The sequence below is a fragment of the Octopus bimaculoides genome, chromosome 1 (genome assembly GCF_046866305.1).
Source record: "Octopus bimaculoides isolate indiv1 chromosome 1, ASM4686630v1, whole genome shotgun sequence".
NCBI lineage: Eukaryota > Metazoa > Mollusca > Cephalopoda > Octopoda > Octopodidae > Octopus > Octopus bimaculoides.
The window spans coordinates 125,671,878-125,689,364 of NC_142928.1; the positions used below are offsets into that span (position 1 = coordinate 125,671,878).

Consider the following 17,487-nt stretch of genomic DNA (forward strand, 5'->3'; position numbering starts at 1 on the left):
ACATTCAGGATATTGATTTAAGCCATCATTAAGTTTGATGTATAAGCAAAGAGACGGTCATTGTATGTTCTATATACAAAATTGTCACAAGAAATTTCTGATTACAAATACCAATATAAACCAACACTTGCAGCACTTTCCTGTATATTGTTCTTGTCTGCAGCATTTCAAAAAGTTTCTATAGCAGTATGGTTCTAATAGGTGAGAACATAATGCATATGGCAGGAGTATCCATCACTCCATAGAAGTGAGAAAAATATAAAAGCATAATGATCTGTAATATCTAATGCCAAATGCTCAATTATTACACTATACTCCTTAAAACAGTACAATATTATCTCAAACCGAACTGACATAACTAGACTATTACCAAAGATCTGGAAATGTGAGGTCTTCAAATATTACTAACAATAAAACACACACATGCACACACATAACCATAGTCCTTATTATTGTAATGTGAAGATAGACATTAAAATCTAGATAAGAGATTCATCGTGAAGAAAATGTTAATTTCATTATGATGAAACCATAAAGAGTGAAACTGTCTAAAGCTAAGATTACATTACCATACAACAGTAAGGATATCAACTCATATAAGGATATCCAAGTACATTGATGGTTAGTGTGCTGAGAAACAGAAGTGAAGAACTCAGATTATTAGTATATTAAAAAAAAGACAGGGTATCTGCACAAATAATATATTGAAACTGGATAAATAGCTAAATAAGCATATAGGTAAATAGAAAATATGACAGTTGCAAATCTGAGAAAATAATAAAAGTAAGTAACTAAATGTATTCTTACTAAGAGGTCGTGGATCAGTATGCTGGGTCTACAGAAATATATATATATATATATATATATATATATATATATATATATGGTCTCTAAAATGATGCTGCTCAAACCAAAGTATAGCCAGTAGTTGTAACAAACTGCTAATAAATAAATACACATGCTTTCCAAATTTAGGAATTAGTATCACTCACCTGATTCAGACATATAACTTGGTGAGCGAGATGCTGATCTAGATTTCTTTTTTTTCTTCAATTTATGACGGGATGAAATGTCATCATCTGATTCAGACTGCAAAAAAAAAATAGAGAAAAGGATTAAAAATGTTTAACCCTTTAGCATTCAGATCAAATGTAATGCTTATTTGTTCAGATTGTTTTGAATTAATTATGCATTATCTCATAGCTTCAAGATTTCAGTGAAGTGATTATTTTATTCTTAGAATGACATTGAAGGGGAGGCATGATAGACTGGATCTGGTCAGTTTGAACTAAAAACAGGTAGGATATTCTGGCTGGATATGGTTGTGGTTTAAATGCTAAAGGGTTAAATATTTAAAGAATTGACTGCAAATCATAGATATTTTTAGTCCTCATCTAGAATAGCTTTGATCAAAACCATCCTAACTGTGAACATCCAGTCACATTTACAAATAGTCTATCTAAAACTACATTATCCAACATGTCTTTTTACTTTAATAATATTGTAAGGTGTGATTTATGAGATGTTTGGTTGCTAATTCAATCAGGTCATATAACTATGGTCATATAATATAGATATTATGGTTGGTCAGTTGGTTGGTTGGCTGGCTGGCTGGCTGGCTGGCTGGCTGTTTGGTTCTTTTATATATTTCAACAATAAAAATATTTAATAGTCTTACTTTAACCAGCCTAACTAAAGTCAACAAGGGCATTTACAGATGCCTCTGTTTGACCCTTCAAGGTAATGCCTCCACCATGGCTGCAGACTAATGACTGAAACGAGAGTGGGATAAGTCAAATAAAAGAATCTCAGTACATGTCTGGTACTTTATTTTACTCAAACTAGCAGGACCAAAGGAGAAATTCAGGATTTGACTTCACATAGTAAAGTACTAGTATTTTGTCCAGTACTCAATTCTACCAATAGTCTAAATCAGAGCTCTGCAAGACGATGCTAGGTGTGCCACAGTGTAACCTGAATTTCATTTTTTCCCAACACTTTTAGTTATTATTTTAGTTCAGGTGTGCCACCGAATTTTGAAAAGAATATAAATGTGCTTCAAGTGAAGAAAAGGTTGCAGAGCACTGGTCTAAATCATGCAAGTTTCAGGTCATACAGGAAAAAAAACAGCCCTAAAACTAAAAAGAGTGGTGGCTTCCAATGCTGTACCTAACAATCAGTTTATTCCTTCCATTTTTCAACACGTATAATGTATCATAAACACTTAAAATTCATGACCATGACTCATGCATAAGTCATTTGAAATTTGGAGAAATCAGTACTTAACCATAATGAAATTAAAATGTATTGAAGTAACATGTAAATTATATAAAACAGAATAATTATTTTTTGGAACAGTGACATTCAAAGCACATAAAGCTATAGATAATACCATGTAAACATTAGTTTTAAAAAAAACCCTTTAGACACAAACCCACATCTCTTGTAAATGATGACAGGCATTCAACCAAATTCTTATGATGTCAACAATATAGAGTTTGATTTAGTTGAAAGGTCAAGATTAAACAGAGGTCAACATATGGATAGTAACTGCGCACCACTATGATATTTTAGAATCGTGTTATTTTACAAAGCGAACTGAGTTTAAATGGAAAATAGATTTCTGTAAGATATCCAACTCAAGTGCTGCAGATAATGGTCACACTAACAATTTCTTCATTACAAGAAAAGAAAATCTATTGGAGTGATTAAAAGTGTAATGAATGCAACAATACTAAAAAGATTTGAACTCAGAACACAAACTAAATAAGTAAATACTGTATGGCATTCTATCTATCATTCTACCCATGGTGCCACAATGACAGCAAATTTTCAGGGCATAGTCAAAAATCAACTAAACTGATCCTACTTACGTAATAGCTTTAATATATTGTTATGGATTCAATTTGTAATCATTAACATATTTGTTTTAGTAATAAATAATACAATGTTAAGAAAAATTGACCAGCTGGTACTGTTGGTAGAAAAAGATTACATATAATTTGATGTAAATGTTATTCAGTACTGTAGAACAACAAAAGAGCTTTTACTAAAAATACATACAGAGAAATACATCAGCTGCTACAATATCCGGTGTAAAAAGAAAAACATAATTTTAAAATTTAACAAAATAAAAACAGATACAAGAAAAATTAACCTTGAAAAACAAATATTTAATGATGAAACTATATTTATAGCAGACTGTATTATAATTTGGAAGACTATGTAGTTCATGGAAAGAAGTATTAAATGCCAGTCTACATATACAATCAATATGTACAAACCAGCACTAAGAAAAAGACTAGAAAATTACATAACAGTTTATATAATGTCTCGTAGTCATCCAGGGTACTTTTTCACTGTACATATGATTGTTCAGCTAAAAGTAGTTAGCATAATGGAGAATGCCAAGGGAAACACAGTTCTTGTTTTAAATAATAATAACAATAATCCTTTCTACTATAGGCACAAGGTCTGAAATTTGAGGGGAGGGCACTAGTCGATTACATCAACCCCAGTGCTGGTACTTAAGTGGTACTTAATTTATCGACCATGAAAGGATGAAAGGCAAAGTCGACCTTGGTGGAATTTGAACTCAGAATGTAGCGAAAGGTGAAATACTGCTAAGCATTTTGTCCAGTGTGCTGACAATTATGCCAGCTTGCAATCCTTTCTGTTGAAGGTACAAGCCTGAAGTTTTGTAGGGTAGGGGACTAGTCGATCACATCGACCCCAGTGTTTCACTAGTACTTATTTTATTGACCTCGAAAGGATGAAAGGCAAATTCAACTTCAGCAGAATTTGAATTAAAAACATAGAGTCAAAAGAAATACTGCTAAGAATTTTGCCCACACTAATGATTTTGTCAGTTTATCTGTATAATAATAATAATTTCATTTACAACAACAACAAAAGCAGCAACCACCACCATAGTAAAAGGATCCAGTACAGAACTATTTCTGATAACATTATCAAATGTAATCCAAATAGTAGCATAAAAAATAATAATAGTAGTATTTAATATTATCACTGACTTGATTTTTGTAAAGCGTTAAGATTAAAAGACAATTTCACTGGAGAAAGAGAGCAAGGTTTCTATTTTAAGCCAATCTTGTGTGTGTTTACATCGCCATCCAACCCATGCCAGCATGGAAAACAACGTTAAATGATGATCACACATGCATGCACGCACGCACACACGCGCACACACACACACACACACATATATATATTGAATTTTGACTTTTGTTTATATTTTACCTTTAAAATGTGTAAACTTGCAAGCCATTTTATTATTATCAATAATGATAACAATACCTGTTTAATTAAAAATTATACTAGCTCACGGTATGTTCATTTTGAATGTTGTGGGGGCATTCAAATGTAGGAACGCACATGATGTAATGTAATGAATATTTCAGAAATAGATGTTGTAGCATTAGGTTCAGCTGATGAGCCTAAGTACGATTTTTCATACAGAAAGTGAAATCAATTGATCCCGAAATATACGCATTCCTTACTTCTGCATTCCATGCAAGGTAAGCCTATTTCTGTTATATTCATTGCATTGGCCATGTGCATTGCAAGAGTAATTTATGGTTTTAGAGCGATGGTCTTGTTTAAAGCATGTGGTATGTTAAATACCGATTAAATTTTGTTTATATTTTACCTTTAAAGGTGTAAACTTGCAAGTCAATTTATTATTATTATTATTATTATTATTATTATTATTATTAATAATAATAATGGTAATAATACCTATTTAATTTTAAAATATTATATATCACGATATGTTCGTTTTGAATGTCGTAGGGGCATTCAAATGTAGGAATGCATAGGTGTAATGTGATGAATATTTCAGAAATAGATGTTGTGGTGTTAGGTTTGGCTAATGAGCTTAAAAGTATGATTTTTCAAACAGAAAGCGAAATCAACTGATACAAAATATACATATTCCTTACTTCTGTATTCCATTGCATGACAGTGGCTTCAAAGTTTCTCAAGTTGATGCCTTTGTCAGTGTATTTAAATAAACGTTTTGACAAAAAGTCTTAATCTATTAAGACTGTATTTGTTTGTTGTTTGCTCCATTTCTCCTTACAAACATCACCCCTCAAGATTGTTTACAATCACTAGCCCTTGCCAGGCAGGGAGTATTGGGTTTAGTATGGAAATCCTGATGATTAATATGTGGAAGCCAGAGTTTTCAAAAGAACTCCACCTATGCAGTAATTAAGAAATAATATTAAGGGTTGCAATGAAACCAAAGATTATTATGATATCAGATGCGTACTCATCATAGCTTTGGTGATTCTGAACACTAATGTCAGTACTTAGGGAAACTCAGTGTTTATGGTTTTATCATAAGAGGAATGAATGAAAATAAGGAAAGTGAACTCCCAGCACATGAGTATCTGATATAAAACTGAACGTAAGTAAAGCAGTATTCTTCAAAATACAATCCAGCAACTATCAGTGCTCACCTTTGGGAATTTATTGATTGACATGGCAAGGCTCAGGTGTTCTGCCAATTGAAGTCTCCTGAATCAAAATGTCACAACCTTTTCTTTGGTGCACAGTAAGAATAGTGGTGCTGATGACATATAGCATAAGCTCCTTAACTATTAGTGTTGGTATCACTATAACTAAGGTGAACATGAAATTCTCAACAGCATTATAGAGGATATTTTTCTTTTCTTTAATGAAGTTTATGAAGTGATAGAGGAATTAGATCTTAACCCTTTGGTACCAGCTCTATGATATAAACTTTCTGTTTTGCAGTGAAGTAAATTAAAACTTACCCTCAAAATTTTAGGTTAATTTACATTCCAAACACTAGCTTAATAATAACAAAATTATTTTACTAAATTCTTCATTATTTTCAAAATTAAATGAAACAAAAGCATTGTATTTCAATAGAAATATGGCAATGAAAGGGTTAATTTGCAAATTCTGCAGGATACTGAAGTATTTCTTTTTGATTTACAACAGTGTCTACTGACTTTTAGGTAGAACTAGTTCTTGGAAGTGCATGGAACAATTTGACAGTTGATGTAGACTTTAACATTTATTTTTTTATAACAGCCACTCTTCTATTAAACAATGCAACAGGTTTAGAAACGATATTTATTCTCAATTCACCTTCTGGCTTAATAACTGAACTTATGATTACTGGATTCATGGCACCATTACAACCTCTCCAACATCCCCTCCTATATCATCATCATTTAACATCCGTCTTCCATGTTGCCATGGGTTGGATGGTTTGACAGGAGCCAACCAGGTAAAAGACTACACCAGGCTTCACTCTCTGTTTTGGCATGGTTTTTACAGCTAGATGCCCTTCCTAACACTAACTACCCCATAGAGTGGACTGAGTGCTTTATACGTGGCACCAGCACAGGAGAGAGCAGTTCTGGCATGGTTTTTACAGCTGGATGCCCTTCCAAATGCCAACTTCACAGTGTGGACTGAATGTGTTTTACGTGGCACCAGCAGGGTCACCAAGTAACTGGCAAGACAAGGAATTTTGAGAGGAAAATGGGCATTAGAAGAGATGATCGGTCAGATGATGAAAGATTCAGCATGACAGAGAGACAGTGAGGCAGAAACAGGTGTCTTGCTATATCAAAATAACCAGAATGCTGATCTCTAAGAGTGACTCCTTTTTGTAGACAATTTGGAGATTTTAACATTGGTCCAAAATACTAAAAAGTATGGATTTCGATGGCTTTGGTCCATTTTTGAGATCACTAGCAGGCTGAGATGGAAGACACCTGGCAACACTACAGTTCTATTGCTATTTCAGATCTATTGACATGCAAATCCTGCAATGTTCTGTCCAGATCTTCCAGAACTACCTTGCAACCTATTGCACATAGATACCAAACAATTCTTAACATATTAGCAATGCACTATATTCAAGAAGCATTAAGAAACACAATGTGCTATAAAGACTCCTAATAAGGTGTGTGGTAGGAATATATTTAAAAAAAAAAAACACAATAGCTCTATCTTTGAGTTGACAGGTTTGGAAAGTAATAGACTATTCTGAAATGTCTTTCTAGCTCCATCACAGATGTCAAGTAAATTCAGCTTCTTCCTGTCAAACCATGTCAAAAACAGAAGAACTGACTGCCCTTTCATCTGAATCATTGTCATCGAGTTCACTGACATTTCGAAATTTTGTTATTAGATTATTACAGTATATTATTACAGGCACAGGAGTGGCTGTGTGGTAAGTAGCTTGCTTACCAACCACATGGTTCCGGTTCAGTCCCACTGCATGGCACCTTGGGCAAGTGTCTTCGACTATACCCTCAGGCCGACCAAAGCCTTGTGAGAGGATTTGGTAGGCGGAAACTGAAAGAAGCCCATCGAATATATGTGTGTGTGTGTGTGTGTGTGTGTGTGTGTGTGTGTGTGTGCGTGCGTGTCTGTGTGTGTGTGTGTGTGTTCCCCCAACATCGCTTGACAACCGATGCTGGTGTGTTTACATCCCTGTAACTTAGCGGTTCGGCAAAAGAAACCGATAGAATATGTACTAAGCTTACAAAGAATAAGTCCTGGGGTCGATTTGCTCGACTAAAGGCGGTGTTCTAGCATGGCCGCAGTCAAATGACTGAAACAAGTAAAAAAGTAAAAGAGTAAAAGAGAGTATAGTTAGGTTGAGGGAAGTTGTATTTTAAGAAGTCCGGGATCATTTATACGCTTGAATTTGTCAATGAGGGCTGCTTTACAGATTTCCTTGATGTACTTTATAAATTTGACGCTTGAATTCTTCAGCAAGGTCATCAAGACACTTGAGACTGGATGGTTCACTGTTTTAGCAGCATGGTAAAAAGGACCCTAAATTTCTGTTTGAAATGCAGAAAGGTCTGACTTTGGTACATCCTACTGGACATGATTTTTTTTTTTTTTTTTTAAAGCAAGACCAGTATTAAGAAGGTCTCTGTATGTGGTACAAACTTTGTCCTTTACTATTCAAAGATTTTGAAATCAACTTGAACCTAGCACTCCATGAAGAGTCATAGAAAGAAACATCCATGTTATCTGGCATCTACACTCACTTTTAAAGGCACTGTCAAAACTTATGAGAGAGTGATTTTTAACAGAGGTATTTTGCTTGCTTCATGTGCATTATTTGTTCCATATATAGTAGGACAGAACCTGAGCAATGCTTTTTTTATTTTTATTTTTGTCCCAAACCAGGCTTCAGGCCATGGAAGCATAAGAAACTACAAACAAGAAAAAGGTGGTGTCTACAAATTTAAAAGATGTCAAGTGACAGAAAGCTTAAAGGACTGAATATCACAAACCAGAGGAAAACAAGACAATCGTAGTCAGTTCCAGAGAGCAGCAACTCAGGGAAAGGTATCATACTGATAAAACTTGAAAAAGGCTGTAAGCATTGTGGTTGCGCTTGCTGTACAGCAGTTTATTCAGCAATGTAAATATGTTGGCCATTTTCCCAAATGGACAGCAAATTGTTGAATGGATGAGAAAGATAAAAAAGCACCAGAAAATTTCAATGCTGCTGATGCACTGTTCCTGCGAGAATAGGATAACTATGTCACAACTGTATATTTCATTAGAATAAATGCTAGTGTCATTTGCAGACATATTTGACCAACTTTAATTAATTCCAGAACTGAGAATTAAGTTGTCAAAGGCCTTGGTCAGGAGTGAACAGTTGGGAACTGGCAGTCTGCCCAGCCAAAGTTTGGAAACTTTCATCTTCAGATGCTCTTTCTTCTCAAGGAACGATTACGAAGAGTTGATTAATGTAGGGCTGATGTAGATAAAATCATCCAAACAAAGATTGCAATTGATTTTAAGCGGGAAGAAAAATACTGTGGATGCAAATTTAAATTTTGGTCATGACCAAAATTTAGTTGTGTTTTTTGTTTTTTTTTTAATGTTTACAATTTATATTTCCATTACTTATGATAAATGAGGGCTAGTCATCTCGTTAAATAAGATTCAGTTCAAATTAATTTTGTATGTGCAGTTTCCAGACACTTGTTAAAAGAAAGTGTTTCATTATTATTATAACCCAAGTAGTTCATGTTACCTGATGTGGCCTGAAAAGAACAAACATACTGCAATCTGGAGAAGGAAAATACCTTTGACCAGATGCAGGTTCAGAGTTACTGCTGGTGCACAACAAAGGGTAGAAAAAGAGATTTATAATATAGAATGCTCAGAAGTTTCTAGAGGACAACTCGCTGAAAGCCACAAACCAGATGTGACTGATACACAGTTCCAACCAAAACAGATGATAACATGGTGCTGGGACAGTACTGTAAATTAAGGTATAAGCAAACTGAGAGAAAAGAGGAAGCAGAGAACACTATAAAGTTGCTAGAAGAGAAGCTAGAAAGGAGAGAAGCAAAAAGTAAGAAATTTACAGGTTCTGCAACAATCAGAGGTGTAAGGTACACCAGGCTGCAACACAATGTACAAGAGAGAATTGAAATATCAGGAAAAGAGTATATGGGATGATAATAGCACTTGATCTTAATGACAATAAAAAGAAAGAGGCATGAAATTACTATCATGAAAAGTTGTCAAATGAGGAGAATTCACAAGGGACACTGGGTTAACTCTAAATACACCCAACAAAGAAACTAGTTATTGGAATAAGACATGTAAGCAGTGAAGGCAACTGGCTCATCAGGAATAATCAGTGAGATGCTTAATCTGGCAAAGTAGAGAATATGCTAGTCACTCACCAAGTGTTAATTAGATAGTAACAGTACAAAAATATCATCCCCAATGACTGGCATAACCGTCATCATTCTCAAAAATGACAATACAAAAGATGCACTAGAGAGAGGCAACTACAGATGCATCAAATTGTAGGACCAAAGTATAGTTACAGAAAGAGCTATAGCACCATTAAAAAGAGTTAGCTAAGGAAGTGCAATTCAGCTTTGCAGTAGAAAGAAATGCTATAAATATCATCTAGTGAGAAGTACTTAGCTAGGACTAAACCCCAATACAAAGTATTTGATCAACGTGGAGAAGGCCTCTGATTAGATTCCATTCTCTGTAATAAGGTGATCACTGAGGAAACAAGGGGTAAGTGAATTAATTGTAACGGATATACAAGCACTGTGCAGAGGGACAGTCAGCAATGATTTCAGTAAAGAATTTTGTGTGTGGCTTGAGGCTGCACACAAATTCCTTCCTCAAATCATTAGAGTCCCCTTAGGGTTTAGTTCATGACCGGATTATATCTGTATACATAGTATGTACCCCTATGAAATGTTTTCTACTATAAACCATTTTGAAGTTATGACTATACATTTGAGGGTTAAGTTGCTAGAGAATTAAAACATTTTGAATTACTTGACTAGCTTTCATATTCATTTGGTTTCACTTTCCAGATGCTATTTGTCTTGTAAGCATTGTATGGATGAAATATTGAAGATACTTTGCCACATGCAGAAACTGCAAGAGCTGCTCAGAGGTACTGAAGTTCATCTTCTGAATCTATCACAATGTTGGAAATTCTTCCATATCACCACAAACTGACTGAACATCAAAAGTATAGCCGATTTATTTTTTTCAATAAAAACGAAAGCAGGTGGTTTGCATTGTATCATTACTTATGTTGAGAAATAAATATTACATGACAATAATAAGCAATCTGAGTGAGGGTTAGAACCAGACTAGTCTCCAAAACATTTAACAACACAACTGCTACATCATAAAACATTATGGTAACTGTATGCTGACTTGCAAAAACGCTATTCTCTTTAGCAACAAGGGGAATCAATCACTAACACACACTATAAAAAAAATTTCACTGACTGTATTTAAAACAGCCAAATCTGGTTAACAGAGATGGACCACTTCTGCTATATGGTAATGTTCAACCACTCATTTCTCAAATCAGTCTACAAAAATGATTTTTTTTTTAACACATTACTCATTTGATAGCTCCCCAATGGATTAACACTTTTTCAAATTAAACAGTTCATACATAATAAAAGATATGCAAATAAAGAAGCTATAGCTGAATCATTTTAGCAGTTCACAGTTTCAAAGGGAGGGCTTTCTGTTAAACAGGAATGAATAAGCAGCTTAACATCACGTTAGCAAAAGACCACTGAATTTGTAAAATTTGCTTTTACTAAAGTTGCGAAGTGGGAGAATCATTAGCATGCCAGGCAAAATTCTTAGCAGCATTTCATATTTTCACGTTCTGAGTTCAAATGTTGCCCAGGTTAACTTTACCTGTCATTCTTTGGGGTTGATAAAATAAGTACCAGTTGGGAATACCATAAAATAAATACCATTAAGGTCAATCTAACCAACTTAGCCCCACTCCCGAAATTGCTGGCCCTGCGCCAAACTTTGAAATCAATATATTTGTTTCTACTTTTGAGAAACCACACTTCATGAGGCACACCTAAGGTGTGTGTGGGGGGGGGGGGGTCATGTGGTTAGGAAGTTTGCTTCTCAACCACAGGATTTCAAGTCTAGTTTCCACTATGCGGCACTTTGAACAAACATTTTCTAAAATAAATTCATGGCCAACATCAGCCTTGTCAGTGAATTTCATAGACAGAAATTTCAAGAAACCCAGCATTTAGGGGTTTGTACGCATGCACATATTTGTGGTGCATCTGTGTAATTATTTACATATGTGCTCTACAATAGCTAGTGCTATTGTAGTTATCACTTTTGTCAACAGCTTGTCCTATCACCTCGTACCTTTGTAGGCATGTGAAATAAGAGATTTCTTATTTGGAAAACAGATAAAGGTTAGCAACAAGGAAAACATTCAGCTGCAACAACATCTGAACAATGTATTCATCTAACCCTTGCTAGCATGAAAAAACAGACAAAATAACCCACTCACTCTCTTTCTCTCTCACACACACACACACACACACACACACACACACTCACCACCGAAACCACCACTACCCTCTGCATTATCATTGTATTTACCTCTGCTTAACCATGATTGCATGGGTTAGATGGATCATCTCCAATACATCATCCATCATTCGTTACATTCCCTTGTCATCTCTAAGAAGTATAACACACCAAAACTCAATTTTCATCATCTCTGCACAGGTCCTCCTTAGTTTTCCTCTTCCACCACACACTACATCTGATTTCTATTATAACCAGTTTATCTTTAAGCTCATCTGTTCCACATCACTGAAACACATTTTACATTATATATACAGCAGAGTATGCTTGCTTCATTTCTCTCCAGGCTTTTCACATCCTCTCAATGTAATGCCCACATTTCAATACCATACAGCATTGCACACCATGTACAAGCACTTTACAAGGTACCCTTCACTTGAGAGAATCCTCTTGTTGCCAGCAGCAGTAATAGCTCCCAGAACTTTTCCTACCATATTCATATTCTGGTTAATATGATTTGAGAGCACCCCACTCCACAGTTGATTTATGTCAGTAAGATAACAAAAATTACAACCATTTCTATGGAACCATCCAAGGATTGAAAAGAATTTATCTTACTAGTGTTCTGACAGCTGACTACACTACAATACAACGTCTATAATCAGTCAGCTTCCATTGATCCTAATAAAGTTACTTATTTCTTTATTGCCCACAAGGGGCTAAAGATAGAGGGAACAAACAAGGACAGAAAAAGGGATTAAGTCGATTACATCAACCCCAGTGCTGGTACTTAACTGGTACTTAATTTATCGACCATGAGAGGATGAAAGGCAAAGTCAACCTCGGCGGAATTTGAATTCAGAACATAACGACAGACGAAATACAGCTAATTGTTTCGCCCAGCATGCTAACGATTCTGCCAGCTCGCTACCTTCCTAATAAAGTTACAGTACACATTTTGTTCACTCCATGTACACTGTATGGAGTTCTTACCTGGGCCTTTTCCTATATATTGCGCATGGCCTAAACCCTAAATCTTCACCAAATTTACTCTACAGCCTTTCAGTTCTGCTTTGTTTTGGAATTTCTTCTCTAAATCATCCGCAAGGTCTAGTATAAGAATTAAATCATCAGTATGTAGCAGTTCCCCTTAACAGCCTGTCGTTTGCTCCATCATAGCTTGAAGAATTATGACGAATAGGAGGGGACATGCACATGCTTAAATTCTTACTGAGCTCACTACTAAATCTTATTTTGCTTACTGCATTGCTATATATAGCTTGCACCACTCACACAAGCCACTCATTTGCACACAGCTTTCTTAAAGACCACCAAGCAACAGAGTTCGATATCCAGTCAAAGGCCTTCTTAACATCAATAAATGAAAGATAGAGATGTTTACTTTTAGTTAAAAGCTTCCCAAGAAGGCAAGATGAGTCATACACTGACCTGAAACAAGTCCAAACTAAATCTCATCTAAGCTAAGTCTCTTCCTAACCAAGTGTACTATAATCCTCTTTCCATTACTTTCATAACTTGGCCTTACCTCTGTAGTTGCTTCTTTCTAAAGTTTCTCCTTTGCTCTCGCAGCAGCTGACAATTATATTACTACTTCATCATTATATATGATATCTCCTTATATCACCTGGTTGACTATGTTAGTAAGTAGGTTCACCCCTAATTCACCAAATATTTTCAGCAGGAGTGGCTGTGTGGTAAGTAGCTTGCTTACCAACCACATGGTTCTGGGTTCAGTCCCACTGCGTGGTACCTTGGACAAGTGTCTTCTACTATAGCCTCAGGCCAACCAAAGCCTTGTGAGTGGATTTGGTAGATGGAAACTGAAAGAAGCCTGTCGTATACATGTGTATATATATATATATATGTGTGTATGTGTGTGTGTGTGTGTGTGTGTGTGTGTGTGTGTGTGTTTGTGTTTTTCACCCCAACATCGCTTGACAACCGATGCTGGTGTGTTTACGTCCCCGTAACTTAGCGGTTCGGCAAAAGAGACCGATAGAATAAGTACTAGGCTTACAAAGAATAAGTCCTGGGGTCAATCTGCTCGACTAAAGGTGGTGCTCCAGCATGGCCGCATTTAAGTGACTGAAACAAGTAAAAGAGTATCTCAGCAATTGTATGTGATGAACTTGATGCAGTCCCTATCTTCATATCATTAATAGCCATTTTGACCCTATAATTATCCACTTCAGTAGCAGGACCCTACAGCAGAGTATACTTGAAGTGGTCTCCTCTTCCACAAACACATTTACCACATCCAGCAGCTTCCTTTAATAACATTCCCAAACCTTTTTCTGTTCATTATTAGAAAGGATAAGTGCACTGCAATAATTTCAAATATAGTTTTACCCAACAGCTTGATTTACCCTGACACACTACTTTGCAATTCAGAACACTTCATGTCTTTGATCCTTTCCTCACATAACACTGGCATACCTCCAACCCCCTGCTTTTCAAGAAGTTATATATACTTGTTGCTTAACTTCTAAGTTATATGATTATAGGGAGGTGCAATGGCCCAGTGGTTAGGGTAGCGGACTCGCGGCCGTAGGATCATGGTTTCGATTCCTAGACCGAGTGTTGTGAGCGTTTATTGAGCGAAAACACCTAAAGTTCCATGAGGCTCCGGCAGGGGATGGTGGCGAATCCTGCTGTACTTTTCCACCACAACTTTCTCTCACTCTTTCTTCCTGTTTCTGTTATGCCTGTAATTCAAAGGAGCCAGCCTTGTCACACTCTGTGTCACGCTGAATCTCCCCGAGAACTACATTAAGGGTACACGTGTCTGTGGAGTGCTCAGCCACTTGCACGTTAATTTCATGAGCAGGCTGTTCCGTTGATTGGATCAACTGGAGCCCTCATCGTCGTAACCGACAGAGTGCCAACAACATGATTATAGCTCTCTGACTCTCTCTTTCTTCCAGTCTTTCCACAACACACACACATCTCTACATAAATAGATTAGATTTTCTGATTATGTATGAACATATGTGTGGCAATTCTTTGTCATAAAGTAAAACATTGTAAGGATTAATGAATTATTTCAGAAAAAGAATAAATAAATTAGCCAAAGGAAAACAGTTACCTATCACAGAAATACTACAAGAAAACCATTTTAGGGTTATTCAAAAACAATTTAAAATAAAATATAAGTTAGAGGAATGGCATCAACAAATACTGAAATATAAGAATATTACATAAATTTAAAACAATAAGTATCTATGGTCCAAGATGAATAACTAGAAAAATAAATGAGATCATATAAAAAGTCTCACTGGCATCGGTTAGACAAAATTTGAGGTAGATTTTCTACAGCAAGAGTCCCTTCTTGTTGCCAAACCTTACTAAGGTATTTTTCATTCCACTAGTCCTTTTGTTTACTAGAGATGCTAAACCATGTCACTGCTTTCCTCAGACAAATGGAATCAACATTCACAGTTTCTGCCTACCAATTCCACTCGCATGGCATTGGTCTGTTCAAGACTAAAAAAAAACGCCATGCAGGGACCGATCAAAACTACATGGTTGCAAACAAACTTCCAAACCACATCTGCATACTGGGGCGGGGGGGGGGGGGGTTGACTGATTTATATTGGTGTTTCCATATTTAGGGTATCAGGTATTTTCATACCTAGACTGATATTAATTTCTACCATTTTCATTTAGTTTTATACTCATTCATTATTTCTCATAAAGAACATTTATTCCTTCCTAAATCAGAAATTTGGAGGAGGAGGGTGAGAGGTGGATAAATTTCTGCCTACTTTGCTTCCAGACTAATTTTTCTCCAATAAAAGAGTTCTGTTCTTTCAAAACTAATCAGATACATTTTTCCATTGTTGTTTCACTTCATATTCTTGTTTATCAGTTATGTGTTTTGCTTGTCTGACTTCATATATCATATGTCTGTTTGTCTTCTCCTTGTATATTCTTATTTCATTTGTGTAATTTTTACCTATATCACTTTCAGTTTTTATTGACCATCCTTTCTGTGTTGCCAGTCATCACTCCCTCTCCCTTGCATCACTTCCTATTGCTACCCATCCTTCATTCTTAACATCATCTCATATCTACAATTAATCATCACCCTGTTCTTGTTCACCACTCACTGTATTCACTTCCATGCACTCCTGACCACTCACTCCTATCTCTATACCTGTTTCATTCTCCCTCACTTCTCATCTCCCTATTTTCCACCCACTTTATTCCTCCTCTATCTACTATATTCTTCTGCATCTCAGCACTCTTTAAGTACTTCCAGCCATCACTCCCTCTCTCCTGAGGCACTGCTATTGACTAGTTACTGATCCTCCCCCTTCATACTGACCACCAACTACCTTCTTACACTAGCTCACCATTCACAACACTCCCCCCACCACTATTTCTTATCATCTCTTAATTTCCCTGCCACACTTGTAGAACCTTACCCACCTAACCTTCATTTTCTTTCTTGTCCCTGTGCTCTCTTTTTATCACTTTCTCATACCTTGAAGGTGTGCACTGACACCTCATTGCCACCAGTTTTACTTTTCTCCTCATTTCCACTCCATTTATTCCCATCCATTCTTGTATAATAAATAGTAACCATGCACCTCTCCTACAACAATAAACCTGTTCCTGTTGCTTCAACTACACTTTAAATAAAGCCACTTCCCTCTCTATCTAACATACTGCCACTCAGTCTCTTTTCTGATGTACATGGTCACCTCACTAGTTCTAACAACCAACAAAAAAAGAAGAAAAAAATACCAGTACATTCAGTAAAGCGGTTGGCATTAGGAAAAGTATCAGCCATAGAAACAATGCTAGAACTGAAACACTAGAGAAAGAAACAGGTCCTCTGATTAATAAGGTCCTGTTGAACTGTCCAACCCATATCAACATGGAAAGTGGACATGAAATGGGGACGGTAACACAGATATACATAAATGCATGAAAGACATTGTTTTAGTAATGCAGTCATTATTGGAAAGGTAAATGCACACACAGTTTTTAGAGATTAAGCAGACCAATATCACAGGATTGCATATGTCAATACAGTAATGTTAGACGTCAACTGGTACATCAATCACATGTATACAATCAATAATTGGTGAATCTAACAGGAAATCTGTTTCACATTTTGTAATGGGAACAGGAAAAAGAAATAGAGATAATGTAAGACTCACATAAATCGTTATTATTACAGAAATGTCTGAGAAATACTTGTGTGATAATCCTTTGTGAACCAAGAATAAAACTGAAAGTAAAGATAACCACAAAGTGGTGCGCATGATTGATCTCTTTTTCTTTTCTTTCTTTTGAGAAATAAAAATATAGAAATAAACTGACCGATCGAGATCTTGACCGAGACCGCTTTAGTTTGTGCTTTTTGGATTTCTTCTTCTTAGAATGGTGATGTGAACACTGCTCTAATACTGCTACTTGGTACTCCTTGTATAATCGAATTCGTTCAGATTCAAGAGTTATTGCTTCAAATGGAATTTCTTTTTCTAACCGTACCCGTATCTGGGGAAGAAAAAAATATAAAAAACAATTACACATATTTAGAAAGAGAATATTATATATCCAAAC

General features: G+C 35.8%; 1 protein-coding gene across 11 annotated transcripts in view; it reads right to left on the bottom strand.

Moving 5' to 3' along the window:
• Positions 1 to 17,487, bottom strand: part of LOC106881150 (pre-mRNA-processing factor 40 homolog A) — a 124,243-nt gene that overhangs the window by 29,589 nt on the left and 77,167 nt on the right. For all 11 annotated transcript variants that reach the window (XR_016243113.1, XR_008264720.2, XM_089357434.1 and 8 more), the window contains exons 21-22: positions 17,245 to 17,421; positions 993 to 1,089 (exon numbers count right to left, since the gene is read on the bottom strand). Coding sequence is in view for 9 of the 11 variants with exons in the window: in XM_089357434.1 (XP_089213560.1) it covers positions 993 to 1,089; positions 17,245 to 17,421 (274 nt within the window). In the remaining 2 variants the exon portion in view is untranslated. The remainder of the gene's footprint in view (positions 1 to 992; positions 1,090 to 17,244; positions 17,422 to 17,487) is intronic.